This window comes from Musa acuminata, chromosome BXJ1-2 (genome assembly GCF_036884655.1).
Source record: "Musa acuminata AAA Group cultivar baxijiao chromosome BXJ1-2, Cavendish_Baxijiao_AAA, whole genome shotgun sequence".
Lineage (NCBI taxonomy): Eukaryota > Viridiplantae > Streptophyta > Magnoliopsida > Zingiberales > Musaceae > Musa > Musa acuminata.
In genome coordinates, this window is record NC_088328.1 from 16,437,246 (window position 1) to 16,456,446 (window position 19,201).

The 19,201-nt window shown below is 47.5% G+C and overlaps 1 protein-coding gene across 1 annotated transcript; it reads left to right on the forward strand.

Moving 5' to 3' along the window:
* The first annotated feature begins 227 nt into the window (after positions 1–227).
* Positions 228–2,967, forward strand: LOC103972866 (uncharacterized). Its single transcript, XM_009387246.2, has 2 exons — positions 228–1,549; positions 1,644–2,967. Exons 1-2 carry the CDS (start codon positions 228–230, stop codon positions 2,965–2,967), a joined length of 2,646 nt encoding a protein of 881 aa, XP_009385521.2.
* The last annotated feature ends 16,234 nt before the right edge of the window (positions 2,968–19,201 follow it).

The following is a 19,201-nucleotide window of genomic DNA, read 5'->3' on the forward strand; positions in this document are numbered from 1 at the left end:
GCCCAGCATCACCTGAACATATCACCCAACGCCCGGCCAATAAAACAGAAACCATGACGCCAAGCCCCAGATAGGCAACTGGCCTTCCGCGAGGAGGTGGAGTGACTCTTAGCGGCTAGCTTCATAGAGGAAGTCAAGTACCCGCGGTGGCTATCTAATGTAGTTCTGGTAAAGAAATCTAATGGGAGCTGGAGGATGCGTGTTGACTACACCAGTCTCAACCGTGCATGCCAAAAGACTGCTATCCCCTCCCGAGGATCGATCAACTGGTCGACGCAACTGCCGGGCATGCCCGCTTGTCGTTCATGGGCGCCTTCTCCGGCTACAACCAGATCAGAATGGCACCCCAGGACCAAGAGCACACGACTTTTGTCATCGATCTAGGAGTGTATTTCTACAAGGTCATGCCATTCGGGCTGAAAAACGCGGGTGCTACCTATCAGAGGGCCGTGAACAAAATGTTTGCTCCACAGATCGGGAGGAACGTTAAGGTCTATGTCGACGACATGATCGTGAAAAGTCGCATGGCGGTAGACCACCTGATCGACTTGGCCGAGACGTTCTCCACACTACGGAGGCACGGCCTGTGCCTAAACCCGGCGAAGTGCGTTTTTGGCATCAGCTCGGGAAAGTTCCTCATATTCATCGTGCATGAAAGAGGAATCGACGTGAATCTGGAAAAGGTTCGGGCGGTCATCAACATGCAGGCCCCCCGGACAATCAAAGACTTGCAGCGACTGAATGGAAGGCTTGCTGCCTTATCCCGATTTCTATCCTGGTCTGGTGATCGCTGCCTCCCCTTCTTCCGGGCATTGAAGAACCCGAAGGACTTCCGATGGATGGTGAAGTGTGAAGAGGCTTTTGGACAAGTCAAGCAACACTTGGCCAACCTCCCCCGCCTTGCCTCGGTTGCTTTTGAGGAAAAGCTCAGCATTTATTTAGCCGCCTCCCAGCACATGGTCAGCTCCGTCCTAACCAAAGAGGCCTCTGGGGAGCAACTATCGGTCTACTACATCAGCCATGTCTTGAATGGGCCCGAGGAGCAGTATCCGCCAATCGAGAAGCTAGCTTTGGCACTTGTGCTGGCATCCCAGAAGCTGCTCCCCTACTTCCAAGCTCATCCGATTGAGGTAATCACCGACCAACCGCTTCGGCAGGTTCTGTCTAAATTTGATGTCGCGAGACGACTCCTCAAGTGGTCGGTAGAACTCGGAGAATTCAACATACGTTACGTACCGAAGACTGCTGTCAAGGCCCAGTCCGTGGCCGACTTCATCGCGGAACTTGTTCAGAATGAGAATGAAAGTTCCGAGCAGCTTGAGGAGGCATGGTTCCTGCACGTGGATGGCTCGGCTACCTCGAGTAGCGCGGGTGCAGGCTTGGTACTCTCGACCCTCGACGGACGCTCGTTCGAACGCTCCTTCCGCTTCGGGTTCCGAGCAACCAACAACGAAGCCGAATACGAGGCGCTCCTGGTAGGACTCAAGCTGGCCCTCGAGATGCAGGTGGATGCCCTTCACCGACTCGCAGCTCGTGGTCGAGCAACTCGGCAGCGGGTACGAGGCCAAGGAACCGACCATGGCGAAGTACTTAGCGGAGGTAAAAAGCCTAGCCTCCAATTTCTCTCACTTTACGATATCCAGGGTGCCGAGGAGCCAAAATGAACGAGCTGACGAGTTGGCAAAGCTGGCCTCAAGGCCGGACCACAGAAACCACTCCGAGGTTAAAGAGCTCCCATTCCGCGCCATCTCGGTTTCGGCTATAACTCCTACCGATGTGCGCGCCACATGGGTACAGGAGATGCTACTCTTCAAACGCGACGGGATTCTTCCCGACAACGAGGCCGCGGCTCGGCGCGTTTGCCGAACGCAGGCATGGTACTCCGAGGTGAACGGACGGCTCTATAAGCGGTCCTTCTCGCAACCTCTACTACGGTGCCTCGAGCCGGAAGAAGCTCTGAAGGTCCTAGCCGAGGTCCACGAGGGGATTTGTGGAGAGCATATCGCTGGTCGGACCTTGGCCTACAAAATCCTTCGCCAAGGATACTATTGGCCCACCATGTCCCGAGACGCGAGATCCTACATACAGCTATGCGGCCCGTGCCAGTGGCACGCCCGAATACCCCAGCAGCCGACGGTTCCCCTAACCCCCATCGACTGTGCATGGTCATTCGAGCAATGGGGATTGGACCTCCTCGGCCCCTTCCCACCGGCCTCAGGGCAACGACGATACATCGTCGTAGGTGTAGATTACTTCACCAAGTGGGCAGAGGTCGAGCCACTGGCAACAATCATAGAGCGACAAGTGGAGAAATTCATCTGGAAAAACATCATGACTCGGTTCGGCTTGCCCGAGGCCAACATCATGGACAACGGATCCCAGTTCACCAGTGCAAGGTTCCGGGAGTTCTGCCCGAACTACGGGATTCAGCTGAAGTTCAGCTCCGTGGCCCATCCCCAGACGAACGGGTTGGCCGAATTGACCAACCGATCTATTCTGGACGGACTCAGGAGGAGGGTATCGGTGGCCCAATCGGCTTGGGTAGATGAGCTCCCCAGTATCTTGTGGTCCCTGCAGACCACCCCCAAGACCGCGACCGGAGAGTCCCCTTACAGCCTCTCGTTTGGGACCGAGGCTGTCTTGCCCCCCGAAATGGTTTTCCCTACTTCGCGGACGGCAACCTACGACGAAGGGGTATCGGCCCAGGGACTACGAGCCGATCTCGACCTGCTCGAGGAACGGCGTGCTGACGCGCACTTGAAGGACCTCTCTTACAAGAGGGCCGTCGCTAGAATCCATAACCACAGGGTACATCCTCGACCAATTAAGCTAGGCGACTTGGTCTTACGTAAGGCCGAAGTCAGCGACCCGACCCGAATGCATGGTAAGTTAGCTCCTAGTTGGGAAGGTCCTTATCGGGTGACCGACGTTGTTGGGGTCGGTGCATACAGACTCGCGACAATGTAGGGCCACCCCTTGCTAAGAACTTGGAACGCACAAAACCTCAAAAGGTTTTTTCCGTAATACAATGAACAGAGACTTGACAAAAGTCAGAATTGCATTGAATGACACATTACAACACCCGAACAACAAGATAGAAAAGAAAAAGAAAACTACAAAAGTGATTACATTATTCCTCGGGAGCATCGACGTTGTCGTCAAATGGGACTTCAACGGGCATGTCAACGCTCAAGTTCTCAGGGAAGGAGTCGAAAGGGTCTTCCGCAACCTCAAGCTCAGGATGGCGCACCTTGAAGCGGGCTAGAGCGATCCGGTACCCGTATTCATATGAGACCCAACCAGTCCGAACCAGGCCAAGCTGGAAGCCCGAGGACTCTTTGTAGTCCTCAATCAATTTCTTGTCCTTCTCCAGCCTCTCACGGATCTCGACAGCGAGGGCCTCGGAAGCCCCCCGCGCCTCGGCACGCACCTCCTCCAATCGCCGAATCAACTCGATCGACTCCCCCCTCGTTGTATGGGCTTCGGCCAGAGACGCCTTCAGATGCGTCTGAATCTCCTTGTTTTGCTCCTCGGCCGCCTTGAGCTTGGATCTGAGGCACGTCGCCTTCGCATCCAGATCCGAGGCGCGCTGCTTGGCTGCCGCGACCGCCTCAGGAGCCGCCCCGGCGCGGACCTCTTCGATCTGCTTCCGGAGCTCGGCGTTGCGGTCACTCAAAATGCCGATGACTCGCCCCGCATCGCGAACGCGGTCCATCAGCGCTGCGGCATAATGATTGCCCTGTAGAAAAGCGAGTTATGACGGTACTGCCCAAGCACATACAACCGAACCGGGGGTATGACGCTTACCCACAGCAGCGACTTGGCAGATTTGCCAAGAAGGGTCTCGGAGGGCAGTGTGTACAGATCCCGGGCTATGTCGGGATGAAGCCCCCAGCGGACAAACCAGGCCACGGAGTCCCCGTCGGCCCACACCCGACTACCTCGGGTAAGGCCTTCCTGGCGGGCCACCAGCGGGTCGGAAGTTTGGCCTTGCGGGAGATCGCCCATTGCCCGCGTCTGGTAGGGCTCGTCCTCCCCCTCGGTCGAAAGGCGGCAAAGATTGTGGATGGAAGGCTCCCGAGGCGCCTTCCCTGTCGCCTCCGTACTGGTGTTGGCCTCCCCTCTCTCGAGGCTCCTCCCGGTGCGGTCGACAGGTACGACGACGGCCCCCGCTTGCTAGGCCGCGGCTGCCCTAGAGGCCTTTGTCTTCGCCTTCTTCCAAGGCCGGCCGGCCTCGACATCCATCGGTGCCTCCCTTGAGCCGACCCTCGCCTCGGCTAGCGAACTTGTGGAGGGGGTGACGAAGCCTTACTCCCGCACAGGGCTCGGAGATTCACCATTTCTGCACGAAGATACCAACATTGGTTAATTAGCTAAATAGCCCCGAGGGGAAAACCCTAAAACTACCCCTTAGGGCATACCTCGAGGCATCGGGCTAAGACCCGCCTCGACCAGCCATTGCTCAGACATACTTCGGATGGCTCTTGAGGCTGGAAAGATTTCTTTAAGCCTCTAGAGCTCCCGATGCTCCTCATCGACCAAAGCCGGGGCGGTGTTATCAATTGTGCGCGCCCCACCGGAGCCCGAACCCCCAATCCTCCGAGCGGCGGACAAAAAAGAAACGCTCCTTCCACCCCTTATTACCGGAAGGAGCCCCGCTAACCCGGAAGCTCGTTCGGGCAGACAAATAGTACCCTCCCGACCCCTTGGAAAGACGAAAGTAGGAAAGGAAAAGGGACCGGGTCGGGGTGATGTTGACGTAGTGGCACTCCCTTAGGAACGCCACCAGATAGTGCCAGGAGTTGGGCGCCATCTGTGATGGGGAGATGCGCCACCACGAAATGCAAGAAGTAATGATGGGATGCAAGGGGAGACGTAGCCCGGCCTCAAAAGCATCGAGGGTAAGGGCGAAGCCCTTAGGAATCGGGTCGTACGCCCGTTGGTCGGGTTCGGGGGCAAGAAGGACGAATTCCTCCGGGATGCCATAGCGATCCCAGAGGTGACCGAGCAACGACTCGTTCACGGTGGAATCGAGATCGTGCGGCCACATCAGGGTCTCAAGGGCCCGGGTTGCCTTTTCGTCGGATGACGAATTAGGGCTCGACGGAGTCACCGTTTTCCCGACTTTACCCGAAGCAAGGGGTGAAGATGAAGGGGAAGAGGAAGAGGACACCATCCTTACTAACCTTTAATGAGAGAAGGAAAACGGTCGACGCGAACGAAACGATGGAGTCCGAAGCAGCGGAACAAAAACGAGCGAGGCCTTCAGGGGACTAGTTGCACGCTACTTATAAACAAAATCCCGCCAAAACGGTGACCGTTCCTCTCCTGAAGCATGTCACGTCGGGATGACCAAACGTCATTCCACCTTAAATATGGCTTGACGTGGCGGCCAACGGGTGCGCTGTGCATGGCAACCAATGGGCTTGAAGCACCGCCCTTCTCGAAAACTGGTGATTCCCGAAAGGGTTCGCCCCCTGGACTCCCGTGCAAACCAAAGACTACATGGCCACCCGCGCCTCCCGCAGCGCAACATAAACATATCCGCCTGCGTCGTGCTCCTCGGCCCCATGATGCTCGAGACCACACCTGCGCGGCCTGCTCGCCCAAGTCCAGCTCCTCGGCCACAGCCCGCCTACGTCGTGCTCCTCGGCCTCACGCTGTCTGAGATCACACCTGCGCGGCCTGCTCGCCCAAGTCCAGCTCCTCGGCCGCAGCCCGCCTGCGTCGTGCTCCTCGGCCTCACGCTGCTCGGGATCACACCTGCGCGGCTTGCACGCCTGCGTCGTGCTCCTCGGCCCCATGATGCTCGAGACCACACCTGCGCGGCCTGCTCGCCCAAGTCCAGCTCCTCGGCCGTAGCCCGCCTGCGTCGTGCTCCTCGGCCTCACGCTGCCCGGGATCACACCTGCGCGGCTTGCTCGCCTACATCGTGCTCCTCGGCCCCATGATGCCTGAGACCACACCTGCGCGGCCTGCTCGCCCAAGTCCAGCTCCTCGGCCCCATGATGTCCGAGATCACACCTGCGCGGCCTGCTGTTAGAACCCTTGCAGAATTCTAAACTTGGGGTTGATCTCTTTAGGGGATCGGCCTCCTTGGAACTCTATAGGGGTTCCTCCCTCCAAGTTGCTGCTCAAAGGCTACAGAAAAGATTCATCTATTGCTTGAGAAAAGAGGAGGAATACATGACTATTTATAGGGCTTCTAAACCCTAACTCCTAATAGGACTCCTACTTAAGACTCTTACTTCTAACCAACTCCTAATAGGACTCCTACTCAAGACTCCTATTCCCTTACAACTCCTAATTCTTCTCTAAGAAAAAACCTCCTACATGAATGTCCCTCTCAATTAGGACTCTCCTAACTAGAGTCCTAACAGAATGTCCCTCTCAATTAGGACTCTCCTAGCTAGAGTCCTAACAGAATGTCCCTCTCAATTAGGACTCTCCTAGCTAAAGTCCTAATAGTTTTACATGAATGTCCCTCTCAATTAGGACTCTCCTAGCTAGAGTCCTAACAAACCCGCCCTCTTCAAATCAGCCTTGTCCTCGAGGCTGACGATTCATGAATTTTGGGAATTTGATCTTCAAGTCATCATAGTTCTCCAAAGTGGCATCTTCTGTTAGTAGGTTTGCCCACTGTATTAGCAATTCAGTAGTGGATCGTCGTCGTCGAGTCATAATCCGTCGATCAATAATGGCACTTGGCTGAGTCTGAAGTCCTCCTTGGGTAGTCATATTTGGTGGGTGGCTTTGGGCTATCTACAAGCACCTATTTACAACTTCTGTCTGGCCGTCGATTTGTGAGTGATATGCCATACTCCTTTTCAATTTAGTACTCTTATAGTGTAATTCTTTTGAGTCCCAATTGTAATGAGCTACGGAGCTTGGTGCTTCCTCCAATTTTTTTATAATCTTACTAGTCTCTGAATCTTCCTGCCATTCCATCTTAATATCCTTAAGGAAGTCGCTGGTCGGAAGTGAAATGGCCAAAACTTCAGCTTGCTCGGGTAGTTGCGAAAGCGCATCTGCAAGAACATTCTCTTTCCCCTTTTTGTAAGTTATTTCATAATCAAATCCAAGAAGTTTTGTTACCCAGTTTTGCTGCTCAGGGGATGATATCTTTCGCTCCAAAAAGTACTTGAGGCTTTTATGGTCGGTTTTAATTTGAAATCGTCGACCAATCAAGTAGGGTCTCCACCTCGTTCCTGCGCACACAATGGCGAGCATCTCCTTATCATATGTTGACTTATTTTGATGGGAGGGAGATAATGCCTTGCTAGTGTATGCGAGTGGTCGACCATCTTGCATGAGAATTGCTCCAATTCCGACTCCAGATGTGTCAGCCTCAATAATGAAGGGTCGATTAAAATCTGGTAGTGTTAGCACCGGCGTCATCGTTATGGCTGCCTTAAGTTTGTCGAAGGTAGTAGAGGCTCTGTCAGACAATTGGAAGACATCTTTTTCCAATAAGGAAGTAAGTGATGCACTGATCTTTCCATAGTTTTTCACGAACTTACGGTAGTAGCCTGTTAAACCCAAAAAGCCATATAGCAATTTTATGTTCCTCGGGGTACGCCAGTTTTGCATTACTTCAATTTTGAAGGGGTCCACCATCACACCTTCCTCTGATATGATATGCCCAAGATATTTCACCTTTTGTTGAAGAAAGTAAAAATTCATAGTGGCCGTTGTGTGTTCGAAAGGCGGTTTTCGGTATGACTTCTTCATACACTCGTATTTGATAATACCCGGATCGAAGGTCCAGCTTTGTGAAGATTTGTGCTCCCTTTCATCTAGCAATTCATCTGCTATTGGAATAAGGTATTTGTTCTTGATGGTTATGCCATTGAGAGCTCGGTAATCAACGCATATTCGCCATGTTCCGTCCTTCTTGTGTACAAGTAGCACCGGTGAAAAGTAGAGGTTGCAACTTGGCCGAATAACTCCTGTTTCAAGCATCTCTTTTAAAATCCCTTCTATTTCATCATTCTGGAGATGTGGATACCGATATGACTGAGTATTTGCTGGAGATTTGACTGAAAAAATCATTATACAATGATCATGCCGACGAGTAAGAGGTAGGTTGTGCGGCTCGTCAAATATATCTGAAAATTCAGCAAGCAAAGGAAATAGGTTTGGAACTTCAAATTATATTGGCTCTCCTTTAATTTGCTGCTCAAGTTGTACCAAAAAGCCCATGCATGCTTTATGCAAAACCTTCTCCATTTGTTGTGTGCAAATTATCGTTACGTCGCACTCACGTTTCCCATGCAGTATCACTTGTTTCTCCTTACTGTAAAATTTTATAAATAGTTGCATAAAATTCCAAGAAATATCACCTAATGTCATCAACCATTTAATTCTAAGTATGGCCTCATGATCATGAAGAGGGAGGAGGAAGAAATCTGTAATTATCTCTTGGTCCTGCAGCAACAGTTTCTCCTGCGGGCACCTATGATTACACTTCAAAATTCGTCCGTTGGCGACCTTAACGACAAACCTGCTGCAATTCTCAATATGTAAGTTCATATGGACAGCAACCTTACTGTTTAGGAAGTTATTAGTGCTGCCCGTGTCAATGAGAACAGTGATCGGTTGTTGTTTGAGAAGGCCTCCAACTTTCATCGTTTGCGGGTTTGAGTAGCCAGCTAGTGTATGTACCGTAACTTCGGTCGGTTGTGGCTCTTCTTCTGCATCTTTTTCTTCATGTTCAAGGCTCTCTTCTGAATGTTCAATGACCTCTTCTTCTATCGGTTCAATCATAAGAAGTCCTCCTTTACTACAGTGATGCTCACGGCTCCACGGCTCGTCACAATGCCAACATAACCCCTTCGCAGATCGCTCCTGAAGCTCTTCTCTTGTCAACCTTTTTGGTGCAGGGACTCAGTCAACAGTAGGGGGGGCTAAGGGCTTCAATATTACTGGTTGAGGAGTGACCCTAGTCCTTCGAGCTTCATGGTTCAATTGCTCCTCTTGATGTCGTGCGAAAGAGATGGCTGCCATAAGCGTGTACGGTTGTCGCGCTTTAACTTCTCCTCGGATCTCCGGCTTCAAGCCCTCAATAAAGGTCCTCAATAGCTATTTTTGAGACCAATCAAGAGTTTGATTAGATAACCTTTCAAACCTGGTTTGGTACTCTTGAATGGTGGATGTTTGTCGGATCTTTGCTAGTTGTCCGTCAATATTCTCGTAATCGGTTGGTCTGAAGCGGATCAGCAGTCCTTCTTTGAATTGTTGCCATGAAATGACTCCATAAGTATGTTCAAACTAGTCAAACCACTATATAGCATCCCCTTCAAGATGTATAGCTGCAATTTTCACCATAGATGCATCCGCGGTTTTGTGGTACCGAAAATATCGTTCCGCGTGCAAGATCCAACCAATCGGGTCTCCTTCTTCCCATCTAGGGAAGTCCACCCTTATGCATGGATAGTTGGGATCGATCATAGAGCCTCCCCTCCCTTGGAACTCATCTCTTCGGGCCTGGTGCGATTGGGCAAAGCTCTCTCCGTGGTATGATTTTTTCGGGCTTAGTAGTCGGCCCAATCTGAGTTCGGTAAAGAGCGTCCGAATCTTATCCTCCATTCGCGCCTCCAAGGCTTCGAATTTAGCATCGATTGCCTCCTTAGATGCCATAGTATATGCCTCCAAATCTATGATGTTAAGATCTCTCTTTTGTTGTCAGGTTAAAGGCATGTATAGGTTGAGAGAAGTGATGGTCGAAAGGGTTGGTGGATCGGTGGATGTAGGCTACGATTTAGGCTTATTTTGTGGCTGTTTTGGGTGCAGTTTGAGGGTGTGGTTTGGTGGAGTTTTAGGGCTATAGATGAAAGTTTTGGATCTGTGGTAGATGGCAGCAAAGGTTTGAGAGAAATCAGTGGAAGTTGCAGCAAGTATGTGCTGTCTTGTAAGAGCAGAATTGTCGTCGAAGAAACAGCGGTTTCTCGATGTAATTTCCACCAAAAACTTGAGAAAATTGATGAGGGAATTGATAGCAAAATCATAGTTTATATGACAGCAAGGATGAGTAATTTAATCAAGAAAATTTCGGCAGTATAATAGCAAGGAAATTGGTGCAAGTTGCGATAGCAAAATTCTCGTCGAAAAATTTCAGCAGTTTACGATGAAAATTTATAGCAACACAAAAATCGGTTTTAGAGATGAATTCCTCAATAGATCAATCTTAGATGGAAGCCAAGATGATCTATAAAGTGTATAAGAAATTTCATTCAAAAAAGATTGCAAATAGATGGGTTAAGGCAACAATATGCGGCTGAAATTTTCTGTAGCATAGATTTTTAAGTATAGCAGATTGGACGTAAAAGATTAGAAGTTTATATTGAGAATTTTTTGATGAAACCAAAGGGAAATCCACTATTAGGAAGTGTTAAAGCTATCATAAAAATTTCGTAGAGATTTGGATAGAAACAACATAGTATCAAGATCAAACAATCAGTGCTATGTGGCTGAAATTTTACGGTGCAGATTTTCAAGTATAGCAGACTAGATGTAAAATATCAATGGTTTATATTGAGAATTTTTTGACAAAACCAAAAGGAAATCTGCTGTTAGGAAGTGTCAAAGATGTCATAAAAATTTCATAGAATTTTGGATAGAAAAAGCATAGTAGCAAGATCAAACAGATGGTACTATGCGGCTGGAATTCTGCAATATATCTTTCGTCGTAGAGATGAAAACTTTGTGACGAAAGGTTTATGCAGCAATATAGGAACAGTTTTTTTTTTTTTTTTTGGATTTTTGAATAAGGATAACTAAAATGCAGCAGCAGTAAGGTAGGAAACCAGAACCTGTTGCAATTCAAGGGGAGATCAAAGGATGATCCGCGGTGGTGGAGATGATGGCAGAATTCGGCGACGATCTTTTAAGCAATTGTGGGAATTGCTTTGGATGGTTGTAGAGGGTTGATGGATGGCTGTGGAAGGGCAGCGAGACGCCAAGAACGCTGCTCTGATACCAGGTGTTAGAACCCTTGCAGAATTCTAAACTTGGGGTTGATCTCTTTAGGGGATCGGCCTCCTTGGAACTCTATAGGGGTTCCTCCCTCCAAGTTGCTGCTCAAAGGCTGCAGAAAAGATTCATCTATTGCTTGAGAAAAGAGGAGGAATACATGGCTATTTATAGGGCTTCTAAACCCTAACTCCTAATAGGACTCCTACTTAAGACTCTTACTTCTAACCAACTCCTAATAGGACTCCTACTCAAGACTCCTATTCCCTTACAACTCCTAATTCTTCTCTAAGAAAAAACCTCCTACATGAATGTCCCTCTCAATTAGGACTCTCATAACTAGAGTTCTAACAGAATGTCCCTCTCAATTAGGACTCTCCTAGCTAGAGTCCTAACAGAATGTCCCTCTCAATTAGGACTCTCCTAGCTAAAGTCCTAACAGTTTTACATGAATGTCCCTCTCAATTAGGACTCTCCTGGCTAGAGTCCTAACACCTGCTCGCCCAAGTCCAGCTCCTCGGCCGCAGCCCGCCTGCATCGTGCTCCTCGGTATCACGCTGCCCGAGATCACACCTGTGCGGCTTGCTCGCCTGGGTCGTGCTCCTCGGCCCCACGATGCTCGAGACTACACCTGCGCGGCCTGCCCGCCCAAGTCCAGCTCCCCGCCACCTGAGGGGCCTACCACTCCTACAACCAAGCCCAACTTGACCGATGAACCACTCCTTGATGTTCCTCGGTCACGCACTACCTAGAGCCACCACTACATCTAACCCTCATCAATTGCCAAGCTCCACGATTCTCGCACCCCTGGCAACGAACCGGCCTCCGCCCGATAGAGATAGTTCCTTAAAACCGAAGCCATGCCCCGGACCCCTCTTACGGCGACCGACGCATAGCTTCCTTTGGGGGGGAGTATGATGAGGGTAATAATTATGATAAGACTCGCATGACATCAGCTGGCCTAGATAATGCCCCACGGGCTGACAGCACCTGGTCAACACAGACCGGAACGTCTACCAAGGCACATTAACACTCCGCTTCGGCTTGATCCCTCACGCCACACCAACGGCGATGTCAGACGCCACCAAGAGTACGATCCTGCTCCCTACGGGCAAGCACACCAAGTAACGGTAATTCTCACTATAAAAACCCTCGCGCCCTGAAAAAGAGGGGAGGGAAAAAAACCCCTACTACTCTTCACTAACTTGGTCGTCAAAGGGGGCGGACCGAGCACTCCCGACCCGACCTGTGTGCAGGAACGAAGATGAGACGCCTCCCATCGAGCGACGAGGCGAGGAGCTCCCCCCCCCGGAGGAAGCGGCGAACCCATCCTGATCGGATCGCCCTCTACAGACCGGGAAACCTCCTTGGGAGATCCCCCATCATTCGGACCCGAACCAAGCTGTGTCAGCCGCGAGGCCACGACTTAAGGTTGTTTACACTAACAACAGTGACGTGATCCTTGTATCCCAGTTATTCTCTTGTGATTGTTGCTAGGGTTTTGGGCAAGAGATTGAAATTTGTATATTCATTATTCTCATAGTGGATTATCTCTTGATGATGAGTTGCAGGCATTGTTACTTCTCAGTTCATTATCAAAAAGTTAGGAGACATTGGTGGTTTCCCTTAGTAATTCTACGCTAGATGGTGTTGTGACTATGAGTCAAGTAACAAGCAGTTTGTTGAATGAGGAGTTGAGAATAAAGAATTCAGCAACATCTCAAAATGATTCACAGTCACTTATCTCATAGAATAGAGGAATGTCAAAGTCTAGAAGCAGTTCACGTATGGATAGAAACAAGTCAAGATCAAGAAAAGATATTGTTTGCTATAACTATAGTGAGAAAGGACATTACAAGAATCAATGTAAGCAACCTAAGAAGAGGAAGAAAAAGAGAAAAGAAGTGGAGTCTACAGAGTCAAAAGATAATATCACAACTACAGTGCAGGGTGGTGATTATTTGATTTTGTCTCCTTCTGATGATTTTTTTTTTTTTGTGTGTGAGGATCTTGAGTGGGTGATTGACACAGGTGCTTCTTATCATACTACACCACAGAAGGAGTTTTTTGCTACCTACAAGTCTATTTTGGTGTTGTCAAGATGGGCAATTATGGTACGGCAGACATCATTGGCATGGGTGATATCCATATAAAGACCAACCTTGGTTGCAAGTTGGTGCTTAAGGATGTGAGGCATGTAGTTGACTTAAGACTGAATTTAATTTCAGTTGGAAGACTAGATGATGAAGACTATGATAGCAGATTTTATAGAGGACAATAGAAGCTCAGTAAGAGTTCTCTTGTTATAGCTAGTGGAAAGAAATGTCACACCTTATACAAGTTGCAGGCCAAAGCTTGTGGTGAGCAGTTAAATGCTATAGAGAAAGACTTCAGCATAGAGTTGTGGCATAGGCAACTGAGACACATGAGCGAGAAGGGGCTGCAAGCTCTTTCCAAGAGAGAGGTATTGCCAGACCTAGAAGTACTCATCTGAACTCTTGTATTAATTATTTAGCTGGTAAATAACACAGAGTTTTATTTGCTAGTCCTACTTTGTCTAGAAAAATACATGCCTTAGACCATGTTTATACAGATATATATGGTCCTTCGAGGATAAAAACTCCTGGTGGATCCATTGATGTTCCTGGTATAAGTGGTGCACTTTATTTTGTCACTTTTATAGATGATTTTTTCAGGAAAGTTTGGGCCTATGCTTTGAAGACCAAAGATCGAATTATTAATGTCTTCAAAGAGTTCCATGCTAGGGTTGAAAGGGAGACAAAAGGACAATTGAAATACATAAGATCAGATAATGGTGGTGAGTATATAGGATTATTTAATGATTATTGCAGGTCACATGAGATGACAGTTCCTAGTATACCTCAGCATAATGCAATTACAGAGAGGATGAATAGCACCATCATGGAAAAGATCAGATGTATGCTTTCATAGGCCAAGCTACCCAAAAAGTTTTAGGATGAGGCTTTGAGGACTGCAGTTGATGTGATCAGCTTGTCACCATGTACAATCCTAGATGGTGATGTTGCAGAGTGTGTATGGCCAGAGAAAGATGTTTCCTATAGGCATTTGAGAGTGTTTGATTGTCGTGAATTTGCATATGTTTTAAACAATGAGAGGTCCAAGCTGGATGGTAAGATAAAAGAATGTATTTTTCTTGGCTACTCATATGATCATTTTGGTTACAGGCTTTTAGATCCAGAAAAGCATAAAGTATTTAGAAGCAGAGATGTAGTCTTCTTTGATGATTAAACTTTTGAGGATTTGAAGAAGAAGGCACCAGCTATGACTTCTGCAGAAGGATTAGCAGATTGTGACCCAATTACTCCTCTAGTATATCAGGGCGATGAGGGAGTTGTGCAGGAAGATGGTGTAGAGCCTAATGTTAATCTACCTACAGGACATGTTGAGCAAAAAGAAGTTGGAGAGCAACTTCTTACAGAACCTCAGTTGAGAAGATCTTCTAAACAACGTCAACCTTCCAAAAGATACTCTACAGATGAGTTTGTGATGCTTACTGATGCAGGTGAACCAGAGAGTTACCATAAAGCAGTTGAAAGTGAGTAGAAAAAGAAGTGGTTAGTTACTATGTAGGAAGAGATAGATGCTCTTCAGAAGAACCACACTTATAATTTAGTGCTACTACCAAGTAGAATGAAGGCCTTGAAGAACAAGTGAGTTTTTAGGTTGAAGACTCAAGAATATTGTTCTCAACCAAAGTACAAAACTAGATTGGTTGTGAAAGGTTTTGGTCAAAATAAAGGTATTAACTTTGAAGAGATTTTTTTTTCTGTTATTAAAATGTCTTCTATTCGTGTTGCTCTTGGTATTGCTACTAGCTAGGACTTGGAGGTTGAGCAGTTATATGTGAAGACAACTTTCCTTCATGGTGATTTGGAGGAGGAAATTTATATGGAGCAACTCAAAGGCTTCAAAGTCAAAGGTAAAGAGAAATTTGTTTGCAAGTTGAAGAAGAGCTTGTATGGGCTAAAACAAGCTCTAAGACAATGGTACAGAAAGTTTGATTCATTTATGATAGAAAATGGATACAAAAGAACGACTTCAGATCATTGTATGTACATCAAATGGTTCGGTGAGAATTTTATTATTTTCTTACTTTATGTTGATGACATGCTTATTCTTGGAAAAGATATGTCTACAATTGACAGGTTGAAGAAAGAATTGAGTGAGTCTTTTGCAATGAAGGACATTGGGCCAGCAAAGCAAATAATGGGCATGCAGATTTCCCGTGACAGAAAAACCAAGACGATTTGGTTGTCACAGGAGAAATATATCGAGAAGGTATTGGAAAGATTCAGTATGAGCAATGTAAAACCAGTTGATTCTCCTCTTGCAGGTTCCTTATGCTTCAGCAATTGGAAGTTTAATGTATGCAATGATATATAAGAGGCCAGACATAGCATATGCAGTGGGTGTTACTAGTAGATTTCTTGCAAATCCAGGTAAAGAGCACTAGGCAACAGTGAAGTGGATTTTTAGATATCTCAGAGAAAGCTCTAAGGTTTGTTTAAGCTTTGGAGGTGGACCACCTATATTGACAGGTTATACAGATGCAGATATGACAAGATATGTAGATACGAGGAAGTCCACATCGGGTTATATACTTACTTTTATAGGGGGAGCTGTGTCATGGTAATCAAGATTGCAAAGGTGTGTTGCTCTCTCCACCACAGAGGCAGAATATATTGCTACTACAGAGGTTTGCAAAGAAATGTTATGGATGAAAGAATTCTTACAAGAATTAGGGTTAAAATAGAAAAATTATGTGGTGCATTGTGATAGCTAGAGTGCCACCCATTTGTGTAAGAACCCAATATTTCATTCCAAGTCAAAGCATATAGATGTCAGATACCATTGGATTCGAAATGTATTTGAAGAGAAGCAGTTGCAGCTTCAGAAAATTCATACAGATGAGAACGGAGCAGACATGTTGACAAAGACCTTACTAAAAGAAAGATAGGAGATATGCCGATAGCTGGTCGGCATGGCTTCACATTGAGGAGTCATGTGACAGCTTTCTTTATGGGCTGAAGGGAGAGGTTGTTAGGCTGACAACCCATGGTTCAACCCATAGTGGGCTTGAACAGCCCAAAGCCCACCTCCTCTCTTAACCTAACTCTAATTCATTTTAGGGGGTGGGTGGTGGCTGCAAAAAGATAAGGAAAAGGCAGAAAAACAAGAGAAAGAAAGGGAAGAAAATAAGAATAATGTAGAGAGACTGTTCTCAATCATCTAGCAGTGTCCTCATCTCAGGTTAGATCAAATCTACAATAGACTCTTGCTGTGATTACTTAGGGAGGATTTAGATATTGTACACAGTGACATGATCATTGTATCCTAGTTATTCTCTTGTGATTGTTGCTAGGGTTTTGGACAAGAGATTGAGATTTGTATATTCATTATTCTCATAGTGGATTATCTCTAGTTTATCCCGTGATTTTTACCCTTCATATTGGAGGGATTTTTCATGTATATCTTAGTGTTCTATTTGATTGTAATTCACTTAATTTCGTTACGTGTTATGACATGTTAGTACTTGTTCATATACCAAAGTTTAATTTCATTTTATATCCTCCTGTGTATCTTTACATTGCTCCCTAAAGGACCGATCGAATTTCGGGATGAATGGTAAGTCTCTAAACATGTGCTCCCTTCCTCTCGGCCCTCTCCTACTCTCTCATGGACCCGAATGCTGTCTGGCGCTCGGTTTGTTTCTCCTTCTGAATCTGTCCCATCCTCGTCGATTTTCTCCCAGATTTGTGAATCGAATAAGGATTCTGTTGAGTTTGATTCCCGATCGCTTGATGTTTTACGTGAACCTTAGTTATGTAGTCTAGTTGGATGTCTACTTCGTCGTCCCCCTCCTGTCACAAACTTAGCTGGTTTTGCCTAAGTCGTGCGGCACCCTTGCGTGTCCGTCCGCAAAGGTCAGCCTTCCCGAAGCCTCCCATTGTCCATTAGGACCAACAAAAGAGAGAATGGGTTAGAGAGAACGCCTCACTCGGGATCCACAAGCAAACATCTCTGAAAACACTTCATAGACAATGCAAATTACAAACAGACTTTACAAGCTTTGAACAGTTGCACAATAAAGGGTCAAAATGATCCATTATAGACCGAAAATCTCTCACACGTGTCCACATGACACAACCTTTATTTATATACCTAAAGCGGCCACCAACCTCACTAAAGTGGGATTATTAAGCCTTCTCTACATGCTGTATAAAGCATGAACATACCAAAAGACATGGACATACATAAGCATTACATCAAACATCCTGTTTAGAAGTTTGTCCATGACATTCTCCCCCACTTATTCCTTCGACGTCCTCATCGAAGCCTTTGCCGACACTGCAACTCCTTGCCTTTGTTAAGTCTTCAATCTTCTGCTCCAGCTGCAATGCGCCTCCTGGCTCCCAGCTGCTCTCCGTTGTTGATCCGCCATGCTGCTTCAACTCGCCAATGACTCTGACTCTAGTGTGGGGTTGGCTGAGTTGTGATGATCCCTGTTACTTCCTGTGGATCCTCCAGATGAAGGAAAAGACCATCCTTACTGCGCTAGTCTCTCAAATGCTTCATGGTGCTTGAACTGGGTGGATGGTTGTTGGTGCTTTAATGAGCATCGTCTCGCAAACTTCTGAAGTTTTGGGTCCTTCCTCCACAAAATTTGTCATATCCAAGTAGGTTCGCATTACTTCCACTTTCGATTGGCATTTCATTGGGAAATAAAGCGGACAATCTACTCTCAGTAGCACTGATCATCGTTGGTGAGGATTTGATAACTATTGTCTTCCATTATCTTCGAAGGGTCTTTAAACTTATGCAGCGCTCCTCTGTTGGATAGATAAGAGAATTGGGGTACTCAGTTTCGCCTATTCTCTTAAGGGTTAAGAAGGCAAAGGTTACTTGACTTCGCCCGCCTCCTCGAGGTTGTACTCTATGCATCGAGCTAGTTACTAGTCTTCGCCTGCTCTTTGCTCACACTTCTGAAGCACTTGAAGTGTTTGCACTCCTTGCATTGAGTTAGTTACTGTGATTCACCTTCTCAATGCCATCAAACTTCTGGAATGCAGGAAGTTTTCACCCCAACTTGGAGATATTCTCTCATAGGTTTGGTCGCCTCTGGGATTGTACCGTCTTCTCCATCAACCTTGTCGCCTACTTCATTGAGTAGCAAAGGTACAACACCGCGTACTGCCTGCTTCGTTCCTTGGTCATGCACTCTTGTCTGACCCGAAGTCCTTCACTTTCGGCTATCTTGATGAGAAGCTCGTTGACATCGGTCTTACGAAGTTCCTTGGCCTCTGCCCTTCAGCCTTGTCTCGGTACTTGGAGTTTGCCTCTGCATACTCCACCTCCTCGGCCCTTTTCACAACCAAGCACTCTCCCTCCATGAGAGCAAGGGATCAATGACTTTCACGGAAGTCCCGCCTCTACGGTACCATGGTGCTGCCATGCCCATGGCACTACTATCCGTCGCCTCGCATCTGCATCCCTTTTCTTCACAATCAGTAGATATGCCTCTGTGGCACTCCTCCGAGTCCACCTCCATTCTAACTGATGCTTGATTTTGGGTAGCTAAGTCCCTCTGGACTCATCGTCGCTTCCTCACCCCTTTCGACCCTCTGCTTCAACACCTCTGTGTTCTCCAAGCAGCTCCCTTTGGTCGATGGAAAGACAGACTGCAACTCCTATGCATAGCCTCTGCCATCACGTTGTAGGGTTTGCCTCTGCGGTACCATGGCCTTCACTCCTTGAATCCATAGCCCTTCTTGTCGTCGTGTTGTTCACTGAAGTGGAGCTTCCAGTAGCTCCTGATCATACCTCCATATGATCTAGTCCCTCATGGGACTCGATGTCATGTGTATCGCATTGCCACGAACTATTCCACCACAATCTGCTGCACCATGTTGCCTCCTGGTGACATCTCTATTGCATTCTGATCTTTGTGGGATGAACTCGAATTGTGAACCCTCTATGCGTGGCCTCTGCCAATACATCGCAGGGTCTCTTCCACCTTCGATTTTGTTCGCTCCTTTGGCAATTGACCTTCATCCACCCACTCTTGGGTCACTCCTAGATGAAGCACCGCTCTAGGATAGTCCGTCGCCTAGTAGCTCCCGAAGTCCCCCAACTTCGTTGCAATTAGCGCACCATTGTCTGGATCCTGGGCCTCTGCCCCTACTAGCAC

Coding starts and splice junctions, on each gene's coding strand:
- LOC103972866 (XM_009387246.2), top strand. CDS start 228: ATGCCAAAAGACTGCTATCCCCTCCCGAGGATCGATCAACTGGTCGAC. Junction 1,550..1,643: donor GCTCGTGGTCGAGCAACTCG/GCAGCGGGTACG, acceptor TACGATATCCAG/GGTGCCGAGGAGCCAAAATG.